The sequence below is a fragment of the Monodelphis domestica genome, chromosome 7 (genome assembly GCF_027887165.1).
Source record: "Monodelphis domestica isolate mMonDom1 chromosome 7, mMonDom1.pri, whole genome shotgun sequence".
Lineage (NCBI taxonomy): Eukaryota > Metazoa > Chordata > Mammalia > Didelphimorphia > Didelphidae > Monodelphis > Monodelphis domestica.
The window spans coordinates 22,786,944-22,811,581 of record NC_077233.1 but is presented as its reverse complement, the minus strand read 5'-3'; the positions used below and the strand labels follow the sequence as shown (position 1 = coordinate 22,811,581).

The following is a 24,638-nucleotide window of genomic DNA, read 5'->3' as shown; positions in this document are numbered from 1 at the left end:
TATTTTCATTTATGGTGCCTTGAATATTTATTTCCATCACATTAAGTTGAATGCTGTTCTGTCTTCAGGGAATGCTCATGTGCATAATCAGTCCCATTCAGACAGGTAAGGCAACAGGAATACATTTCTAATATATTAGTCTTAGGGATTTTCTTCCTGAGCAAGCCTCAGTCTGCATAATGCCCAATGGCCAGCTCAATGCAAAAGAAAGACATCTTTTCTGATGGTCAAATTGGATGTAGAAAATGATGAATGGTCCAGCCTGGAGCACAGTTACTTTGTGTGGCCACCATAGCCCTGGGAGGCCAGTATCTCACCAAAAAATTTGTTGTTACCATTGACTGTTCCACCACATTCAAGCTCTTTGAAACTCCATTTGGGGTTTTCTTGGCAAATAAACAGGAGTGGTTTACTGTTTCCTTCTCCAGCTCATTTGACAGATGAGAAAACTGAGGCAAACAAGGTGAAATGACTTGTCCAGGATCACACAGCTATAAGTGCTTGAGGCCAGATTTCAACTTTGGAAGATGAGTTTTCCTGACTCAGCACACTGTCCATTTTGCTACCTAGTTGGCTACAAGAAAATTATATTTTTATGGGGCTTTTTAGATTTTATTTAATAAGTTTAACAATATAACAAATTTATACACATAAAGAATGAGATAGTGATGATTCATTTAGAGGCAGGTAACTGGCAGGGTGTATACAATGTCTAATTGGGAGTCACTTAGACCTAAGGACCATGCTTGTCTCCCACATGGACCTGTGTATGACTCAAGTTAAATCACTTATTAATCTCTCTCAAGCTCAGTTTCCTCATCTATAAAGTGGGTATCCTCTATGCTCCCATTCAACATCCCTATTTCAACAAAATAAGGAATGCCATGAAAATTGGATTCATGTCTCTCACCTACACTGCATGGGGGCATGAGCACGCACACATAAACACAAATGATTTATTCCCAATTGCCTAGCTCTGATTTAGAATGGATATTCAGGTATGGATTAGGTTGGGGTTTTTTCCATATAGAAGTCATTTATCATAGTTATTTAACCCTTGGGACCTCAGTTTCTTCATCTGTAAAATGGTGAGTTTGGACTAACTGACCTCAGAAATTCTTTCTAGTTCTGATGCCTCTGATCCCAGAATTGAGAATTCATTCTTACAGTAAATGTCTTTATCAAAAAAAAAAAGCCATACCTCACCTCCATGAGTTAGAGAGCTCATTGTGCTAAGTGGTAGCAATAGCATTTTTTGATGAATAACTTTCTCTCTTGATCAAACTTCTAGACCATAAATAAGGGATCTAATAAAAATATTTATGACTTCTATTTTGCCGACAAAACCTAAAATCAATTAATATCTCTCTAATTATGCCACTCCATGTCCTCCTCCTGCATAAATCTCTCAACTCCTCAAGTCTCTTTTTTTTTACTTTATGAGAGCCCCGAAACAAACTCAAATAATAATAAAGTTTTCATTTAAACTTACATTTTAATCACTGTCTAATCTACTGAGCCAGCTAGAAAAAAGGGAAAGGGTACAGTTCTCCAAGCTTTTATATTATAGTTGAATTTAATTTATTGAAACAAGCTCAAATGTCCAAATGCCAAGAAATTTATATGAGATTGTTAAATATGCTGTCTATCACTTAATAGCCTGTAGAGCATTATGATATTTTGAAAAGGGCAAAGCTTGGCCTTCAGAAAAATTATATAAAGGAGAATCAATGAGATTTGCTTTTCTTTTCACAAGGCAAGTGTAAGCTGCAAGGATTGCCACAAGTAGATGCTTTCTGGCCACCTAATTTTACAACTCATGAAGATTCAATAAAAATTATGGCAAGCCAGCTTGGCCACAAAGAAGGGATGAAAAAATGAACCTCCCCACCTGCTTTTGCAAGAGCAGGACAGGCTATGGCTGTGAAACACAGTTTGGTCCAGCAGACTTGGTCATTGTTGTTGGTTAGTTTCACTGATCTGGGTTGGTTTTTGTTTTTGCTTTGTTTTTCATTTTCTTTCATTTTAATTTGTCCTAATTCAAGATAGATCTCTAAGGAGAGGAGAAAGGAGGTTATAGTTGGAAATGAAAGTGAACTTAAAAGAAGTACCAATACAATTTTTTTTTTTTTTTAGAAAGGAAGCACATGTTGGAGTTGTATTACTGTGGAATTTATGGGCTTATCCACTTTAACAAGAATGAAGTCAATGTAGCTTGTAGCAATGTAGGCTACTATTTCCTAAACCAAGTGGAAAGGTTATCTTAATTTAGAGGTTCTTAAGGGGGTCTGTGAATTTGGATGAGAAAAGAATTATATTTTTATTTCAATATAACCGATTTCCTTTGTAACACTGTATTTTATTTTATACGTTCAAAAACATTATTCTAAGAATAACAGCTAAGAGGGTCTATAATAAATGCAAAAAGTAAAAAAAAAACCTCTGATTTAAAGACTGATAATAAGTTGATCAGGGAAATAATGAAGAGAAAATAAAAAAGGAGGGAGAAAGGAAATAAGAGATGGAGGGAGAAAGGAAATGAGAAGGGGAAGGGAGGAAAAACAGAGAGAGATAGTTTCCGGTTAATGATAGGAACTGAACTTTGAAAATTAAGTTGGACCTAAGGGAATTCTGACTGCAGTTGATGATTCATTTCTCAACTATAAATAAATGCTAATAACTTGGAATGTGTAATAATTTTACATATATGAAAAACATAAATATGTAAATTTAGATTATGTAACAATTTAATGTTTATAGCTGTTGCTAATGACAGAATTGCATAAAGTTTCATCTAGAACATATTTTTCCTTTAAGCATTTTCAAAGCTTTGCGCTATTCCATTCAACACATATTTTATTAAGCATTATGATTTACCAGGTGTAGGAAATGGAGAACTGGCCCTTGAATGAGGAAGTACCTCCTCTGACACATATTGGTTGGATGACCTTGGACAAGTCATTGAGCCTCTCCCTGAGAAGATGAGTTGCCAGTCTGCATTAGTAAAGGAAATTTTTCAGACTCATGAAAGCACTGATCTATCAAAAAAAAGTGCTATATACTAACTACCCATGTAGGGTCACAAATATGAAAAAAATTAATAAGATTGACATATAAATGTTAGATGTCAGTATTAATCATTTCCACCTATTCATTAATGAATTTAATTTTCTAAAAGTCACAAATGACCCTTAATAGATCTAGTTAATGATGATTCATCACTTGAAAATATAAAAAATTTTTTAGATTCAAACTGTTCATTAATTCAAACTACCCTCCCCAATGTCTCTACATTAGTGACACTTTCAAATCCTTGCTTCCTTGCCCAAATTCAGTGAATATATTATAAAGATATTGAAAGAAAGAGAGAGAGAGAGAGAAAGAGGAGAGCAGAGGAGAGCAGAGGAGAGGAGAGGAGAGGAGAGGAGAGCAGAGGAGAGGAGAGGAGAGGAGAGGAGATGAGAGGAGAGGAGAGGAGAACAGAGCAAAGGAGAGCAGAGGAGAGCAGAGGAGAGCAGAGGAGAGCAGAGGAGAGCAGAGGAGAGCAGAGGAGAGCAGAGGAGAGCAGAGGAGAGCAGAGGAGAGCAGAGGAGAGGAGAGGGGGAAAAAAAGAAAAAAGATTTAGTGTTATATCCAGAAGCTTTAAGCTCACCAATTTCACACGTTAAATTTAGAAAGAAAGAGGACCACAGTTTAATTATTATCAATGGATTTACTTAAATGAAGTAAAATTTTCATGAAATCTGTTTTTGCCATTTTTTTACATGAGTAACTTTAAGTGATTTTTTTACTAATATTATTACAATACTGTATAATTAGAATATTAGAAACCAAGTCATAAAAAGCAAATTTCAAGAAATTTGAGTTGTTTCATTGTAGTAGAAGACTTGGGAAGGACACAACTACCTTCAAATAATTAAAAGAGTGGAAGAGGGAGGTGACTTGTTCTATCTGACCTTAGAAGGGGTCATTGAGTATCAGTGATAACAAGAAGGGAGTCAGATCTCCACACAGCAGAATAATTCCTTCCCAACAGCCAAAGTACTGTTCCAAATTGAAAAATCTCTGATTTTTTTTTTCCTTTTTCCCAATTCTCAACTTCCTTGGCTTTCTTCCAGATTTCAATACCACTTAGCCATTCCCTTCTTTTAAAAACTTTCTCCTTTCTTTGATTTTGCTCTACTGCTCTCTTCTGGTTCTCTTGCTTACTCCTTCTAAGCCTCCTAGGCAAGTCATCACTCAACTCCCCTCTCTGAAAAGTATACTTCCCAGAGCAGCTAGGTAGCTTAGTGGATAGGGAACTGTCAGGTTTATAGATGAGAGGCCCTGGGTTCAAATATGACCTTCAATCTGTGTGACCCTGGACAAGTAATTTAACCCCAATTGTCTAGCCTTAATCATTCTTCTGCCTTGGAACTAATACTTAATTCTATGGCTAGAGGCACGGATTTTTTTAAAGCTCATTTTCCACAAACCTCTGTCTTTGTCCTTGCTTTGGTGATCTCCGTGGCATCATGGGCTCAGTTAACATCTCTATATACCTTCCTCCCAGATCTATCCATACCTTCTTGATTTCCAGCATTACATTTCTCACTTTTTCTTGGACAGCTAACTATTCCTGGATGCTCCAAGGGTATCCCAATCAATAAAATCAAGCCTTACTGTCTTCTTCACTAAACTGTTACGATTCCATCCTATTCCATTTCTTTTTAGGTCACCAACATCCCACCATTCTTACGCAAAACATCAGAGCCAATGTAAGTTCATCTCTCTCAACCCCCAAAAATCAATCCAAAGCCAAGTCTTATAGAATCTATTTCAACCAAATCTCTTGCATCTGGACCCTTGTAGCAACCAGGTGCAATGAAAAGCACGTTGGATTTTGATTCAGTGAATCCTAGGATCGAATGAAGCCTCACTCTGATGCTTATTGGTTGTGAAACCATGGGCAATTTACCTCCTTGGGCCTCGGATCTGTTACCTATAAAATGAAGAAGTTGGACTAGCTGGTTTCTGGCATCCCTTCCAATTTTGGAAGTCTATGATTTTATGACTCAATTCACATAGTCAAAATTTGCCAGAATATTGCTATTTCTAGACATTTTGATGGTTGACAGAGACATGGACATTTGAAATGGGAAGTGTCCAGTCCAATCCGGTACTAATGATTGCCATCAACATGGCAAGCACCCAAAAGTACTCCTCTTACATACATTGATGGAGAAGCGACATTATTCTCTGTGACACTGGGACATCTTAGGATCCGATTTTCGCTGGCATTTCTGACTTGAAATGTGTTCTGCTGTTCTGTTCTGCATCGAAAATGAAAACTAATTTTAGAAAAAGAGAGAGGATAGTCTCTACTGTGGTCACCAGGAAGGGTGCATGAATGTGTGTGTACTCTACTACTTTTTTTTAATCTGGGAGATAAAGATGTAGCAACCACTTGAAAAGGACCTCCATCAGACATTAAATAGTTGGCAGTTGACAAAAAGATGGCTCATAACACCCTGTCAGAGGCCATTCACAGTTCCATTTTGTTTCCTGCTCCCTTTGTTAAAAAGTGTTCACTTAAGGAACTGGGCTATTCCCTGCTCTGCCATGAATTGACTTTGCAAGCTTCACAAGTCTGTAACAGCACATTTTCTCATGTTGCTTTAGTGACTTGGTCAGCCTATTCTTCAGGGTTGCTCATGGGGTAGAAATACTAAGAAGGATATTATTTCATAACAGCCTCCTATATCAAAGGGTTGACACATGGAGTAGTCACCAGGGACTTCAAAAGTAAAACAATAATAATAAAAGCAATTCTGCTTGCTCTTTACTGCTGGGCTGCTATCAGTCACTGCATTTATAGGACAAGAGAAGTCTACTTGCATTTCACCGCAAAAACTTTGATTCATTCCTTTACGCTGGATCTCCTGGAATTCTCTCTCTGGCTGTCTGTCTCTCTGGGTATATGTCTCTCATGTGTCTCTCTGTGCCTGTCTGACTGACTCTCTCTCCCTCTCTGTTTGTCTCATCTTTCTTTGTTTCTCTGTGCTCTCAGGGTTGTTCACCTGTCTGTCTTTCTCTATTCTCCCTCCCTCTCTATCTCTCTCTCCATCTCAGTCTCATTCTCCTGCCTCTGTCTTTTCCCTCTCTTTGCCTCTCTCCTTCTATCTGCCTTCTCCCTCTTTCAATATCCCTTTATTGTCTCTCTTTTTCTCCCTATCTTTTATCCCTATCTCCCTCATTCCCTCTCTGTCTTTCCTTTCCTCAATCTCTTTATCTCCTCCCTTGTTCTCTCCCTCTCCATCGATGTACTTCTCTTCTATTTCTCTTGCAAAACTTTCAACTTCCACATCCCAATCTTGAAAAACTCACCTGATGTTCTAATAGTATATATATTCCAGATACCCTTCCCTACCTCCCTGGTTCTGGGCCCAACTTTCTGAATTGAGCATTCAGACAAGTGTCTCACTAATGACTTTGGCAATTCTTAGACTCTTGGAAATACGTTCCCTTCAAGAGATAAATTGTGACCATTCTTCCACCACCCCGTGTCTTCTAGGGTTTCTGAACATTATTTCCATTGTAAGTGGCAAGGATTTTTAGCCAAGGTTCACATTTATTTAAAACATAAATGAGAATGTTTCCCTTCTAGAATTATTTTCTTCTTATTATGCCCCATGTGGTTCATCATGTTTCAAAACCATGGAAATCAAAACAGCCAATTCCTTGGAGCTAAATAGGGTCTAGAGGAAATTATTGCTGAGGGCATTGGGGGAATATAAAAGCTTCAAGAATCCCCAAGTGCCAGGCTGTTTGCCGGACAATGGGAAGTCAACCTTCAATGCTACTTTCCAGCTCAGCATGTCCATGGGCAGACTGGCACAAGTGTCGAAGCTTCCTTTTCACAGTCTACCCCATGGTGAGAGAAAAGGGTAATGTGGATGTGAAAGGGATGTCAGAAGCTAGCTCATTAGGAGCTAGTGGAAGGACAGAGGAGCAACAGGACCTTTGGAAAGTGTCAAAATTACCCCATGAGCACAAATTGTGGACAGTGGACCTAGCAACCATCAAGACAAAATGCCGCCATTAGCACAGTAAGCGCTGAATATACTTGCACATATTACCTATGGGTTCTTCTCATCTTAGTGATGTTCGTCAAACAACACAGCAGCCACTCATCCTTTATTTTCCTGTTAAAAAGTTCAGAGTGCCATATCAATACAGAACATGCTAATGGCTTTCACTTCCTGCTTCGAGTAAATACGCTCTCATGGGCATCCAGGAAAGGGATGTTGGGAATGGAGGATGAGCTAATGCTGGAAAATGAAGCTGAAGAAAGCTGGGAAATTCAGTGGTTCCCTTGTGTACTACCCTTGTGAAGTTTCCAGAAAACCCAGGCTCATACCTGGCAAACTATTTTTTTCCGCCATTTTTTACATGATGCAGTGACGACTTGGAAAACGTATTGAACATGGCTTTTCCAACTGACACATCCACCCACTCTCACTTTTTCTAATCAAGAGAACATCCAGCCTCCAGATCTCCCCATTTCTAACAGCATAGACATGGTGTATTTTCTTTGCCCCAGAGGTTCATTATGGAAAGAGACAAGCAATCAAGGGAAAACTTGGAGAGCCTAAAAGCACAGGGTCCACATCAGTAGACCCTGATTGAGTGTGAATAGAGTTCTCTCCAGTCTCAAATAGCCATCCTGCCTGCCTGCCTCAAATATGTCCATCTTGTTGGGTCGACACTTCTAGATAAGAAAACATCATAGATGCCTGGGTCACATAGAAACAATCTAGGCCACCCAGCTATGTTCCAGAGACAAAATAAGGTCCAAAGAAGTGAAGAAATTTGTTCAAGTTGGCAAAACTAGAGAGTAGCTGAAGGAAAAGGAATTCCCACAATCCCCTTAACTGGAATAAACTCCTCTCCTCTGTCTTTTCCTTTGAGAATCCCCAACTCTCTTTCTGGGCTCAGTTCAAATATCACCTCCTATAGCTAACAAGCATTTATTAATAGCTACCGGGTGCCAAGGACTGTGCTATGGACTAGTGATACAAAAATAATGTGAAACCTTTTTCTGATGACCACAGTTGCCAGTGTCATCCTCCTCCCAATTTATAGAAGTGATTATTCCATTTTCATCTTTGTATTCCTACCACATAGTAGGCATTGAATAAAATGCTTGAATGCCTGTCTTATGACCCCATGAATGAGTTCAGTGTCTGGCACACAGTACGTAAGAAATAATGCTTTTTGCTTGTCTGTCAATGTGTCCCCAAAGCCCAAGCCAGAACCTAGCACCCAGTAGGCTTTTCACAAATGCTTATGAAAAGATGGATTGAGTGGCTTCATCCCGGTCCTTTGACTCTGATCTAACAATCTCTCTATTAAAACCCATTGCCCTCTTAGGATTTCTTAAGTCAATAAAGATAATAAAAAGCAAAGAAGGTATTCGACCTCTGCATTCTACTTCTAAAAATGAGATACTCCAATGAGAGCAAAGGTTAAAAGAGACTTCCATTCAGAGCTTCTTATTAAGTAACCCTGTCATTACATTTCACTCTGACCCCAGTCCGCTTACTTATCCTTTGCTTTCTTTCCTACTTGGAGGAAAGCCATTATCTTGCTCTCTCCTCAGGGGCTGCTGGCTCTCAGACCTTTTCATACCTGCTGGCCCAGCCAGTCTGTATCTGGCCCATTCCAGCTGCTTAGCAGTGAGGACGTGTTAATTACCTCCCTGCCTTCCATAGAGCACTCCATGGACTAAATCTTTCCCGTGATGGATAGAAATTACATTTGGCTTCTCTCGGCAAAAATTGCTCTCTTGCTAGAGGTTCTGTCCCTGGCAACTTGGAAGCCATGCTGAGACTCCCAAAAGACATATCCAATTGGAAGCCATGAGAATAACAAGCATCTACTGAAGTAGCTTCACCCCAAAAATGAAGAAGAGTTATTCCCCATTTTCAAACCAGAGACATTTTGTAAACAATCCTAAGCTGCTTCTCTAAAGCCTTTATACTCCAATGTTTCAATAGACCGATGATCTCTCAGACACAGTTACTCCCTCCAATAAAATCAACCCCATCTCATCTTGCACAACAGTTCTCCTTCCAGTTCTCCCATCTGGAGGTCTGTAGATATTTCACCATGGATGTTTGCTGTTCGGGCAATAAACATTTATACTAAGCTCTACAACATACCAGTCAATAAACATTTATTAAGCTCCTACAATATACCAGTCAATAAACATTTATTAAGCCCCTATGACATACTGATCAATAAACATTTACTGAGCTCTTACAACATACCAGTCAATAAAAATTTATTAAGCTCCTACAACATACCAGTCAATAAACATTTATTAAGCTCCTACAACATACAGATCAATAAACATTTATTAAGCAACTACAGTATACTAAGCATTGGGGGATACAAGGAAAGCCAATGTTTCATAATGTATCCAAGTCTCTGATACAGTAAAAAGATTGGACTCTAAGATGACTTCTAAGGGTCTCTCCAGTTCTAAATGGAAAACTGCATGAATATACAAGCTTATAAATATATATACATATATGTATAATTGTATAATATTTATATGATACATATTTTATATGCTTTATTTATATTTATTATAAAAATAATTTTTATATAATATATAATAATTTATATAATTTATATAATAAATTTATATAATATATAAAATTTATATAATAAATGTATATAATAATTTATATTTATATATTTACACATATTTATATATATTTGTAGATATAAATAAGTACAAAGTATATTATATATGATACAAACATGTGTATATGTGTTTAAGCATATGTGTAGATATTTATTTCACATTTCCATATATGCCTGTATACATACATATGCAAACATATATACAAATACAAATACAGTATCGCCACAGTCTTAGTTCCTCTATAGTTCCTCTATGTGTGAAATGAGTTAAAGACAGAGAGACATGCAGAGGGTGTAAATATGCAATATATATAATTAGTAAATAATATATAGCTATTATTTGAAGTTTATATAACAATCATATGAATATGATTGTACATACACAGTCCATACCATGTATTTCATATGTTAATGATTGTACATTTTAGAAACATGCTATACCAACCCACAGAATTTATATGTATAAATCACATGCAAACATTTTTACAGATCACGAAGTACCAAAAGATGTTGCATGTCAAAGTCAATATTGTACTTAACTCTTCCTGGGTCGATACTTCGGCATGGCTCTGTAAAGCTTGATGCTTTTTCTACCCAAGCCAACACCAGTTCATTTATTTCAGTGTGGTTTTTCATAGAATTATACACCTGACTGAAAAAAACACACTCCTCAAAAAAGCCTAGGATGCAGGAGATGGAGCTGATGACTACAGGGCACATACTTTCAGGCTTTTCATTTTCTTTTATACTTTTTCCTTAGAACCTTTTTAAATACCACCTAGATGTCCAAACAGCTGTTTTAGAATAAAAGCACAAGAGCCAGAACCCATGGCTAACATTTTCCATGTTTAAAATGGCCCATCTATAGCCACAGTCCTAATTGTGTTTGTTGATGTATCACTTGCTATGCATGTGGCAAAGAGAACTATTTCATCTTCTTAATAGGCTTTTCCAAGGGTCACCAGGACCCTAAGGGGCATATTCGGTGCCTCCTGCTAAGCCCATTAGAGCCCATTAACATTTGTAACACTTGTGCATACATCCTCCAGAGAATGGATGCCAAAAAACTTTAGAACCTACTGCAGAGGGTATAATGAAATTTAATGAAATGAAAATATTCTCCAATGTATAGAAAATGAATTCCTGCAGGAAGAAAAAAAAATCTCTAGCAGTTCTCAGAATCACTGGAGAGACCTTGAACATATGGTAGCAAATGTTCCTTTTATAAAAAAAGAAGACCTGATGTGACCACACACATCTCCCGCCCCGCCCCCATGTTGTTACTGTTAAGTCATTTTTCTATTGTGATCATATTGGGGTTTTCTTGGCAAAGATACTAGAGCGATTTGCCATTTCCTTCTCTAGCTCACTTTATAGATGAGGAACCGAGGCAACAAGTTAAATGACTTTATCTAAAGAAGTTTACTAATTTCTCTGCTAAATATATCTGGACGTTCAAGTTAAAATCTTAACAATGACTACCTAATAACAACATTGCTGAATTGAAATAAATGTAATTGGTCACCCAGGCAACTCATTTTATAGATAAGGGAGCTGAGGTAAACATGGTTCAGTGACTCACCCAGGGTCACACAGCTAGTAAATGTCTAAAGCCAGATTTGAACTTAAAGATGAATCTTCCTGATTCCAGGCAGAGCACTCTCCATCCCCTGAACCACCCTACCTGCCCCAAGGCAAGTATTATATCTTTAAGTGTCAGATGAAATACTAAAAAAGATCTCTAAGACCATCTAGCCTACCCTCCCACTTAACTCAGGAATGCCTTCTAATAGCACCCAGAACAAGTAAAGAGAAAGTTCCGTCCTTAGAAATTATCTGGTTAGAGAGGTCTCCTGTGCTCCAAAAGGAAGGAGAAACACAGGGTAAAAATGTCCTTAATCAATTGATAAGTCACTCAAGGGTTTACACAATTATCAAAAGAATCCAATCAGTCTCAGCTTCCTAACCCTAGCTCTCTTTGCTTGCCTTAAGCTGGGTCTATACTTGGAAAATGAATGGACTAAAACCAATCAATCAACTAATTTCAGTTACACTAACAAGTCCTGCTTAGCCAGCTCTATCCCCGAACCAGGCCCAAGAATAAGAACTGCATGGTTCTATTTCAAATGGACTTTTCCAAGCACACATTCCTTTCTCATAATATGGATCCCCAGAGTGGCAGGAAGGGAGTCGTGGCTGAATATTCCTTTCCTCTCCTAGATCAGTTTGTATACTCTCAGCTAGGAGTGAGTCTCTATCTCTAGACTTTGAAATCTAGAAACTGATGGATGGAATGAGGTCAGTGATCCCAAACTTCATAACCTCCCTTCCTCTGTGTGCAGACAGTATCTATACCATTCCAGTTCAGCTTCCTAGACCAAAAAAGAATGCTAGCTTTTACAATATATAATATATTTTATATTATATTACATATATGATATATAATATATTATATATTATACATAATAGATTTAGATATAGATATCAAAACTCAAACGAAAGAATGAAAAAGGCTGGAAAAGGGGAAAATCTTTTTAAAAAGACAATGATTTTATAGAGTCGTGAATTGAAAACCATCTCACAGTGGAGATGGTTGAGATATAGTTGTGAAAGTCAGTAGCTGTGTCTATACTAAGGGCATGAACTAGATCAAGCCCAGAAAGAAATTGTCAGCCTCATTTATCTTCATGCAAAGCTCTGTGGCTACAACCCCAAACCATCAGCCTCACGTAGTCTCAAAAAGGAGCTGGAGCTGCAAAGTGGTGCGCTCTGAGCTAAAATTCAAAGTGGTTCCACTCATCCTTTGTAAAATGTAGATGAACACAACAGCTTTTCCCCTCTGATGCTTCCCTGAGGAGGCAAAAACTCAGTCTTTAGAGTTCTGTCCCACAGATACGCTGGTGATACTCTGCGATTATGAACTGGAAGACACAGGCACATTGCTCTCATGTAAATTTTATTACTTTATTTTACCTATTTTCTGGGCACTAGGTCCCAGGCTGGAGGGCTTTGCCTAGAGCTTTGGGGCTTTCTACACCAGAATCAAGGTATCCCAGCTACAAGGAGAGTTTTCACTTTTTTATATACCAGAAAAGGTGAAAAAGGGAGATCTGAATCTACAGAAGAAAGGACACTAAGAAAGCATTCCTTCCTTCTTTCTCTGCCTCTAATTCCATTTCCCTACCCCTTTCCCTGTTGTCTTTCACTTTCTCAAACTCTGACAATCCAACTTGTATTCTTCATGATTTCCCTTGAGATTCCCTATCTGGATGATGGAAAAACCTCATGGGGACCCATTATCCCTTCTAAGAAAAACGCCAGGTCCCAAACCTGGATTCAATGAACTTCAGACAATGCAACACGGAAGCTTTTTGCTCAGTCACATGTAAAAAACTCAAAACTAAATCTCTGAACTCTCAAACTCACAACAGTTCTCATCCTCTGCAATAAACACTTGGGAAGTTGGAGAAATTAAACTACGAATTTTAAGCTCAAGACAGTATCAATATCCTACAATACTGAATGACAAATAGAGTACACAATGATAATGATGATGATATTCAGCATTAATAGGGCACTTAAGGTTTTCAAAGCATTTTATACAATTTCTTATTTGATGCTCCCAAAAGCCTTTTGGGATCTGTGCTATTTATTATCATCATTTTATACACCAAGAAACTGAAGCTATGAGGGGATAAATGACTTGCCCGGGGACATAATATTAAGTAAAGATCAGAGGAAAGTTTTGAACTCAGATCTTTGTGACTCAAGTCCAGCACTCTATCCACTATACTATCTTGCTGTGTTTTATCCATATCTATGTCTCACAAATACCCAGGCTACAAAAAAATCCCCCAAAACAAAAACAAACAAACAAAAAACACCAAACCAACAATAACAAAAAAAAGCCACCACAATTATTTGTCTACAGACTTCTTAGCAATATAAAAAATAATAACAATCGGTCCCTTTGGCTAGATTTCCAACTGTATGTGTGTGTGTGTACATAGTAGTATATGTTGATATATTTTTATATATTATATGTATATATATATGCTTAGTTTATATATATACATATATATACATGTGTAAATAAAAATATATACCTATATCTATGCATACATATAAAAGAATGATGTTATGTCGGACTCTTTGTGATCACATTTGGGGTTTTCTTGGCAGAGATACTGGTCTGGTTTGTTATTATTTCCTTCTCCACCTCATTTTAGAGAAGAGGAAACTGAAGCCTACAGGGTTAAGTGACTTATCCAGAGTCACACAACTGGTAAATACCTGAGGCCAGATTTGAACTCATCAGATCTTCTTTACTTCACTGTATGACCTACCTGACTCATATAAAAAAAAACTGTTAGAACTATAAGAACAGACATGGGCATGTGTAAATACATACAGGTAGTTCTGTATAAATATCCCCCTGTGACTCAGTTTCCCCCATAAAATAGGAGGGTTGGACTAGATGGCTTCTAAGGTCCATTTGGGTTCTAGATCAAATCAATGATCCCATGATCACAGCTTTGCTTATATGCCTGGCGACCTTAGAGGGAGAGGTTCACTTATAAGGGAAAGCTTTCTACTATGCAGAGTGTAACTGGTTTTCCTCTTAGAGTCTTAAAAGACAACTCAGGGAAAAGGACAGGGTAAATGGTTTACCAAGAGTCGCTCAGAAAACACACTTTACAATGAGGAAGCCTGAGCACTGAAATCCACACACACAGATTGTATTACAGCAATCAACAAATTCTTAAGTGATTCCTGCGTTCCGGGCACTGGGGGTATGTATGTGCCCCAAGAACAAGCAATTCCTACTCATGTGCAAGTAGACACACACGGAACACATGAAGCAAATAAATACAAACATATGCTAAGTCATTAATTACAAGGTATTTGAGAGGGAATATAGCATTGGCTTTTGGGATGGGATCAGGAAAGGCTTATCCGTTAACCTGATTCCTAAAGAAAAAGAATCTAAGATGTAGAGGTAAGGAGGGAGTGTATTTCAGGAAATGTGGGACAGCCAACACTTATGGACACATGAAAAAAAATTATATATATATATACATATATATATACACATATATACATATATATAATATAATGAATATAATATTTATATGGTGTTTATTATTTATTATATATAATATTTATTTTATATGCAATGTGTTAATATTATTATATTATTATATTTACTATATATTATAATGTTATTATATATAAAATCTATTATTATATATTATATCTATATAAATATAATATTATGTATAATAGTAAATATTATATATGTACATATATACATATACATATATAAATATAATATTATATATAATAGTAGATAAACATCTACTTAAATAAACATATATATATTATATATATATAAATTATTATATATAAATATAAATTATATATATAAACATATAGTATATAATATTATGTGTGTGTGTGTGTGTGTGTGTGTGTGTGTGTGTGTGTGTAACATTTTCCAAAGAGGCAGAAAGTGTAGCAGCCAGAGGACTGGCTTTAGCATCAGTTAGACATGGTTTCAAGTCTGACAAACACTACAGGTAAGATAGATGGGCAAGTCCCTAACTTATCAGTGCCCCTTATCTATTCTGGCGGAAGGAGCTTCCACACCTGGGATTCCCCTCACTGATAAATTTACAAATCTGGAATACCTTTTAAAAAATATTTCCTCCCCCACGGGCACTCCCATGCCTTCATTTTCCAATTTACCTCATTTATTAGAAACAGTAACAAAAGACTTCTAATTAGATACCACCAATCAGGAAGAACTTGGGGCAGATGGAAGAACTGCTATCTATTCTTCCCAAACAAAACAGATTGGCTATCCTCCCAGTAGGAGCAGGAGATTTATCAATAGACAAAAGGAAGCAAGAAGCCAATAGATAAGCTGTAATTAAAGATCAGGCCCATACATTTTACTCTGACATAAATCTAGCAGAATTAGTATGGGATAAATCCCTTTTATTCCTTCTTCCCATTCTCCAACTAATGGAAACACTGGGCTCTGACTGGATCATTAAATAGGATCCTGCATGCACACAACAACATTCCATAGTTTGCAGATTTTGCTCATAAGACAAATAGCCAGCAACCAAGCCATTTCATACAAGGTCTTTGAAATATGGAGTGACGAGGTAATTTCCAAAGTGGTTTGTCTTCCTCCTACAATTTTCCCCCTTTAATTAACTATAATAAAATTTCTAGGTACATTTCTGGACAACAAAACGCCTTTTAAGAATCACAATCTACCCATCACTTGTGGTGTCTACACCCATCATGGCCAAAAAATTAATTTCCTAATATCCTGTTATTTCCTAATATCTTGCTTCAACCTTAAAAATGTGTCTCTCTTTGGGGAAAAAAAAAGGAATAAAATAAAAATATTTTAAGCAGTAGAAGAGAAAACACTAACGACCATTTATCTTTTATTCATGCATCTTAAAGCAAAAGTAAGAAGGAACTTGTATAATGGCAAGAAATACAGGGAAGAATTTATTCAATCAATATGATATGATTTGAAAATAAAATTGTATCTCTTCTTTTAGAGCATTAAAGAACATTTCACTTCCTGGTACTTTTGTATATTAAGTAGGCATTTAAAAACTGAAGATCAGGCATTCTTTTCCCCACCTCTGCTGTAATTTTAAATTATGGCAAAGGAAAAGACCAAAAAGAACAATCTTTAAACTTGGGAAAATTACAAGTTTAGGGCAATCAGTCATTATCCATCCAAGTTTAAAGAAAAATGCCAATGGGAAGAAGTAGGGGTGAGGGTGGCAGGGAACCTACCTACAAAGACTGACAAAAGAAATCAATTACATAAAAATGTTCCTTTTCAATCTTGTTTTATGAAAAGTATAAAGAATTAATGAATATGCCTAGAAATTAATTCCAAGAAAATTCCTCCTCCCTCAAAAGCATGTCCAATGAAATTTCTGTTATGATTTAACGATACGTTCCTTTGCTGTCACAGAACAAGTCAGATTGACTCAACTTACCTGAATACGCCCAGTAAGGATCTCCGGATGCTTTCCGCCGTCGAATTTGTGCCGAGCTACCATGCCTGTTTTCGTGGAGAGCTCCAACATAGCCTTCTGTCAAAGCTGAAAAGAGAACAAAACAAAACAAGGCAAGGTTACCCACAAAGCAAAACACATTTTGAAAAATCCCTGCTTAGAAATGATGAAACCAAATAAAAATAGTTCTCTACTTCTCTGAAAAAGCAAAGGATCATGGATATAGAGCTGGAAGGGAGATCTGGAGGTCATCTAGTCCAACCCCCTTCCTCATTTTTCCTCACTTGAGAAAATTAAGACCCATAGAGCAAAAGTCCCTTACACAGAGTCACATCAGTGGTTAGTAGCAGAGACAGAATTTGTACCTAGATTGGCCCAAAGAGGAAAGGAAAGCAAGGAGGACAGGAGTCAATGAAAAGAATGGGCAATGCGAGAAGATGTTTCCAATCCAGTGCTGGGGATGAGTCTTCTTGGGCCAGGAGGCAGAGTGGCTCTTAGTATTCTAGGGAGAGACTTGGAAGGCTGGATAAAAGGAGTCAAGATAAAACATCTGGAATTTGTTCTTGCTAACAGTCATCTCCTCTATAAAGTGTTTGTGATATATATGACAGCTAGATGGTGGTAGCGTAGAAAGCAAAGGATGTGGCATCAAGAAGATCTCAGTTTGAATCTTGTCTCAGACACTTATTATCTGTGTGGTTCTAAGCAAGACAATTAATTTTTCTTAGCCTCAGTTCCTTCAGCTGTAAAATGGGGGTGATAAAAGCAACCAGCCTCATGGAGTTATTGTGTAAACAAATGAGATATTTATGCATGCAAAGTACTTTACAAGCCTGAAAACATTCTATAAGTGTTAGCTATTCCTACATGTCTATATCTGTGTCCTTTTGCTATGATTAATAACACTATGTTTATTATTAAATTGATAGCACTATATAATAATATGATACCAAATATTATTATATTATATTTATTATATAATTGTATATCTTCTAATCATATATTATTATATACATATTTTATTATTATATTAATAACACCACATTTATCTGTAGCTAGGTAGTGCAGTGGAGAGAGGGCCAGACCTGGAGTCAGGAAGACTCATTTTCCTAATTCAATTCAGGCCTCAGACACTTTATAACTCTATGATCCTGGGCAAGTTTCTTGGCTCTGTTTGCCTCAGTTTCCTTATCTGTAAAATAAGCTGGAGAAGGAAACATCAAACCATTTTAAGTATCTTTGTCAAGAAAACCCCAAATGGGATCATAAAATCAGACATGACTAAAATAATGACTGAACAAAAATGTTTATCTGAATATGCTTTCTATGTAATTCTTTTGTATATTCTTTTTTGCACATATGTTATTTCCTCCTGTAGAAGGTAAGCTCCTTGAGGGCAGGATTTATTTCATTTATTGTATCTCTAGCACCTAGCCCAGTGTCTGGCACACAGAGAATGCTCACTGACTGGTAGATAGTTTTGAATATCTCAATACTCCTAAGACCTGGAATTCTGTTTAAATGGGTACGCCAACTGCCAAACAAAATTTGGAAGATTTGGACTTTGAATGCATCACTGCTTCTTCCTCCAAGTATTGATTCCTATGAAAGCAGTTCTCAATATTTCTGCCTGGAATTTTCTTACTCCATGAATGTGGACTTGGAGACCAAAATTCCTTAAAACTTAGAGCCACAGGGGGCAGTTGGGTGGCTCAGTGGATTTAGAGTCAGGCCTAGGTCCTAGGTTCAAAACTGGTCTCAGACAGTTCCTATCTGTGTGACCCTGGACAAGTCACTTAACCCACATTGCCTAGCCCTTACCACTCTTCTGCCTTGGAACCAGTACATAGTATTGATTCGAAGATGGAAGTTAAGGGTTTAAAAAACAAAACAAAAAAAAAAATCAGAGCCACAACTTTCTTGTTCAGGTTGGACTTTTCCTCCAAACAGAGCAACCCATTTCACTTACAGGTACAGAATAAGAAAACTAGAGATTCCTGATTCTTGAGATGAAAAATGCTGCTATACAATTTGAAAAAAAAAAACAACTACTCAAAATGGATCAAATCAACCAAATGAAAGATAATTTTGCCCAATTTCCAAGGCTACCATCTGCATTTTAAAACACTCAGAGCCCCCCCCCCATCCCCAGCAACTTTACACATGCAAATTTCTTTTGTTGTTAGCTCACACCTGACTGCACTAGAGACAAGAAATACAAAAATCACAGGTGCCCCAACTCCAACTAGAAATGGTTTTTTCACTACCTCAAAAAATACACCACAGATGAATATGCTAATAATTTTAAAATGCACCCAAACAAAAACAAAATGTGCTTTCATGATCAAAGAAAATCCAGGCAAAGAACAGGATATTCAATATGAGAATGACAGAAAGAAGGGAAAAAAAAACAATACATATCTCTATGTCTCATGACCTGAATTACTCATTAGTATTATTGTCACACACTCTTAGATCCAGTGCTGGAAAAGATCTCAGTCACCATCTAACCAAATACCTTCATTTTACAGACCAAAAACCTGAGACACAGACAACAGGGCAAGTAAGTTTTCCAGGGTCACATAGATAGTGGGGGAAAAAAAGAGTACATTTATCCACTGTACTATTTAGTGGTCAATTATGCCAAGAACGATGTCTCCTTAATGAAACACACAAAGATAGAATAATTAGCAAACGCACAGATTGTACTTCTGCTCACAATAAAATTTCAACAACTAAAGGGTTTTGTTTTTGTTTTTGAGTTACAGGATCAGAGACAGAGAGTTAAGAGGAATCTCAGAGGCTCTTTAATCTAGCCACTAAAATTTACAGATGAGGAAACTGAGGGAGGTCCAGGGAGGTTAAATGACTTGTGTTAGGCAACAGAAGTAATCAGTATCAGAGGGAGGATTTGAATACAGGTCCTTTGACTCCAGGCCATTGCTCATTCTATCACTATCAAATTCAATATCAAGTTCTCTTCTCTAAAACAAAACTGTTTTATGTTTGGTGATAGGAGAGTCATCAACTTTGTGAGGACTTAATCACTCTAAGACTCCATTTACTTATTTTAAAAACAGGGAAAATACCTAAAGTATGGAACTATATAGGGCTGATGGGAAAATCAAATATGAGAAAGTAACTTGTGAACCTTAAAATGCTGCAAAAATGTTAAATATTATTAGATTCCTTCAACATAGAAGGCAAGTAATGCTTATCATCATCCTCACCACCATCACTATCATTTAAATCTATCAACTGATCTTCCCTCCATAGTGTGAAATGAATAATTGGGGAAAATCAAACATTTTTAATAGTAAACTTGTATTCATTTACTCCTCAGGAGTCATAATACATGAGCAGCTAGAATCCTGGGCATTAGAGTCAAGAAGACATCTTCCTAAGTTCAAATCTGGACTCAGACGTTTAGTAGTTGTGTGACCCTGGGCTAGACACTTAACTTTGCCTCAGTTTCTTTATTCATAAAATGAGCTACAGACAGAAATGGCAAATCACTCCAGTATCATTGAGAAAAAAAATCAAAAGGAGTCACAGAGTCAGACAGTATCGAAAACAACTGAAGAACAAATGATAGCAGTGCTTCAACTGAATCATTTTTAGAAGCTTTATGGGGCAACTTTAGGGCAAACTTGAAAATGAAGCACAATTTCTGGCAAGTCCTGCCAAGAAGGAATGACTGAGTACAGACTCAATGATGTGCTGTTTAGTTTGTCTTCTAATGACTAGATAAGGCAGTGTGGTATCGAAGAAAAAGTATTTGGTCTTCAGTCAGAAGACTGAGGTTCAGATCTCACTCCTAATACTCCCTTGACTTTGGAAAAGTTATTTCGCTTCACTAGGTTTCAGTTCCTTCATTTATGTCATTAGGGGGTTGGGCTCTATGGTCTCTGAGGTCTCTCTCAGCTCTAAGCTCATATCTTCTGGTCACTAGGGTGATGACATTTTCCACCTTCAACAACTCTCAAAGACAAAGTTGTGATCATTGTTTTTGACAGACAACACAACTCACAGATTCCTGATATATGATACAAGGGCAATGTGGACATATATATTCATCAAATTTATCAGCAATCTTCTTGCCCTGAAGATGCCTCCACTCTCTTCTGATTGGGGGGTCCTTGGCCAAGATTGCCCTTTGATGTGAGGCTCACAACTCTATTCACTTCAATCCCAGCTGCAATCCTCATTCTCTGTCCTTTATTTCTTTAACAAAAGCCTCTTTCCACTTTCCTTCCTTCACAACTCCTCTTCTTGTCTCCCATTCCCCCATTAGAATTTAGATCCCTCGAAAAGTGGTGAAGTTTTCTTTGTATTTGTATTTCTTTTTAGCACCGTTCTTGTTTGGCACACAGTAAATACTTAAATGTTTTATGTTTTTAATCAAGTTTCAACCAATTACCCGAGAGTTCTATCTAGATCCAAATGCATCCATAAGAGAAGAGACGTGTTCAATCTTTCCTCATACAAGCAAGTGGCTTCCTCAATTAAAAAAAGCATTATCCTTAATTTATATATATATATATATTTATATATTACATATGTGTAGGTATATGGAGAGAGACAGAGAGAAGAGAGTGTACTACATAAGCTTATACTCTAGATTTTGTATCTCAGGCATTAAGCACATTACTAGACACAAAGGTATCCAATCACTTCATATTGATTGATTGATCTGAATTAAATTCAGTCCAGACTTCAAACTTGTGGATAACTTTTTGGATCTATATTAGTTCCATTCAATATTTCAGTTGTCTATCTTACCCTTTGCCTTGTGAACATCTGATAAGCATGGGATTACTGTCTTAATCTCTAGAACTAATAAAAATGTTACAGAAAATGGATGTAACGACAGACATCTAAAACGATTTCACTAGAAATCTCCCTCCAGAGAGGCACTTCACTCTTTTGACAAAGGGTGCTAAACTTATTATGCAAGTAAACTGAGGGTGGCCAGCATATTTTCTGGCTCTAAAAGCTTTGATTCTTTCTATCCCCAACATCTATATGTGGCTAATGAATTCAGGTTAAAATATCCAAGAAGACAATGTCCTTGAAGGCAGAAACAAGTCACAAGGAAGTCTGCAGGTTTTACATGGAATGTGGTGAGACATATGAGATGTGACTTGGTAATGGTTGGCAAGTATATAAAATTTAGGTCTCTTTTTTTTTTAGCACCAGCTACTAATGTCTCTTTTTAACCCTCTGTTTCCCCAAGTCATCAGCAATAAAGAATTTACAAGTCATGAAGCACCAGAAAGTGAGTGTGGGTCCAGATAAATAAGATACAAATGGAATGTTGAACACTATAATGCAAATTCCAACAACAGGGAAATGGGTTCGAGTCAAGAACACATGTGATAACCAGTGGAATCATGCGTCGGCTATGGGAGAGGGAAAGGTGGGGGGGGGTGGGAGGGGAGGAAAAGAAAATGATCTTTGTTTCCAGTGAATAATGTATGAAAACGACCAAATAAAATAATGTTAAAAAAAAACAAACAAAAAAGACAAATGGAATGTTGAACCAGAACATTCCAAATTTGGCTGAGAAGTTGCAGTGTATAATCCATTCACTGAACTCCAAACTGGGTTCCAATCTCAGATTTACAGGTAATGTGCATACTAACCTGAAGAGGTAAAAACTAAAAGGTGATTGGAAATCAAAACATTGAGTAGAGGAAGGCCCTTAATATCTTATTGACAGAGAGCAAAGATTCAAATATAAACATTCTGTGGGTTCTAAGCAAAGCAACAGACTCAGCACCCTAAACTTAATCAATTTTAAAACTCTCAAACAGTTGGAGAATAGAGCACAGCAATTCCATGGGATGGCCATGAATCATGCTATTGATTTTCAATATCTTCTGTGCTGAAAATTAAATTATGCAAATACTTCCCTTTACAGATCCTTACCTTAATGCAAGCCTGCAGACTTGCTTATGTCAGCAACTTAATTACAACATTTAAAATGGTTCATGCTAACAACTATAGGTAGTCTGACTCTCCGGGACAGGCTGTTCATATAAATCTAACTATGGTTACTATATGAAAAATAATAGAGAAGAAATGGATATAATTCCACGGAAGCAGAGATCTGACAAATCCTAAAGCTGAAGGGGTTTGTCAGTAGAAAACTAAGGCTGATATTCTCATGCATTATTGCCTGCATGGGATTTGGGGTACAAAGATGTTACAGTGTTACACAGACAGAATATGAGGACTTGACACCACCTCTCATCTTGCCTAAAAGGAGTTGGCTCTCTCTCTGGTGTTACCTTGGCCATAACAGACATAACCAAAAAATTGTACTCATTCTTCTTAAAACATAACCAAAACCAGCAAACACAAATATACCAATATAGTAATAAAAATATCCACACCAAAAAAATGGTTTCATCTTTGGCAATTTTCTAGAAGGTCCAATAGCAGATAGAAAATTTCTCCCAAAGGAAGGAAAGTTCCTTGAAGATAAGAACTGGTCACTCTCTAGCAAATTGCCTTGTACATGATAAGCCCGTAATAAATGTTCTTTTTTTGGGGGGGAGGGACCCTTGCCTTTAGTCTTAGAATTGATACTAAGTAATGGTTCCAAGGCAAAAGAGTAGTAAGGTCTAGGCAATAGCAGTTAAGTGACTTGCCTAAGATCACACAGCTAGGACATGTGTGAGACCAGATTTGAACCCATGACTTCCTATCTCCAGGAAAGGGACACCTAGATACCCCTCTAATAAATATTCCTAAACTGATTTAAATGGAAAAATATATATATATATATGTTTATATGTATGTATATATATGTGTATATATATAATATCGATATCTATATATGGGACAGCTGGCCAATCACTTAACCCCCATTGCCTAGTCCTTATTGCTCTTCTACCTTAAAACCAATACACAGTAATTGGTTCTGAGATGGAAGGTAGGAATTTAGTGTTCAGAGCTGAACAGGAGAATAAGAGCAACTTAGCATCTCTCACTGTCTTTGGCCAAGTTTAAGGTCTGCCTAAGATCAAAAAGCCAAAGGGAGAACTAGTGCTAGTATCTCTCATAAAGTTGAGAATGTTAGCCCGAGTTAGATGAGAAGCTGATAATCCCAGGGGAAAATTAATATTCATGAAGTCTAAAACCTTTCCAAAGCTATATCTCACATTTTTCTACTTGCAGCCTAGAGCAAAAAAGATGTAGATATTTTCAGCCAAAAATGTCCAGCATTCTCTGCCAAACCCTTCCATGTTGGGGGGGGGGGGGAGAAAAGCTAAGAGGGAGATACTCTGAAAAAGATCGTTCTAACATGTATATAGAATTTCTTGGAGCTTCTGTGTATCCGTGTATGTGGGTATGCTTTTTGGGTGGTGCTGAAGGTCTTTTGGAGGGAGTGGATTTCTCTGTAGGCTCCCACAGCTGACTCTACCTCCTCTCTCTGTCTCTGTCTCTGTCTCTGCCTCTCTCTCTCTCTCTCTCTCTGTCTCTCTCTGTCTGATTCTCTGTCTCTGTCTCTGTCTCTGTCTCTCTCTGTCTCTCTGTCTCTCTGTCTCTCTGTCTCTCTCTCTCTCTCTCTCTCTCTCTCTCTCTCTCTCTCTGTCTCTGTCTGTCTGATTCTCTGTCTGTCTCTCTCTCTGTCTCTGTCTCTGTCTGTCTGTCTGTCTCTCTCTCTCTCTCGTTTCCTGCTGTACTTTCAAACTCAGAAGCAGTGTAGGAATCAAAGCAGTTTGACTGACAGTGATCGCTCACTTAACATGTCTGTTCCAATCTGTATGTGATGCTTTGTTTAAGAGATGCTCAAAATCCTCATGAAAATATAGTTGAGGCAGATGCGCTACACAGCTGTTCCCAAATCCCCAACTTAACATATGCGTATACATCCATGGT

General features: G+C 37.3%; 1 protein-coding gene across 2 annotated transcripts in view; it reads right to left on the bottom strand.

Moving 5' to 3' along the window:
* Positions 1-24,638, bottom strand: part of PTPRG (protein tyrosine phosphatase receptor type G) — an 822,458-nt gene that overhangs the window by 607,726 nt on the left and 190,094 nt on the right. For both annotated transcript variants that reach the window (XM_007499993.3, XM_007499994.3), the window contains exon 2: positions 16,731-16,835. In XM_007499993.3, coding sequence (XP_007500055.1) covers positions 16,731-16,835 — 105 coding nt within the window. The remainder of the gene's footprint in view (positions 1-16,730; positions 16,836-24,638) is intronic.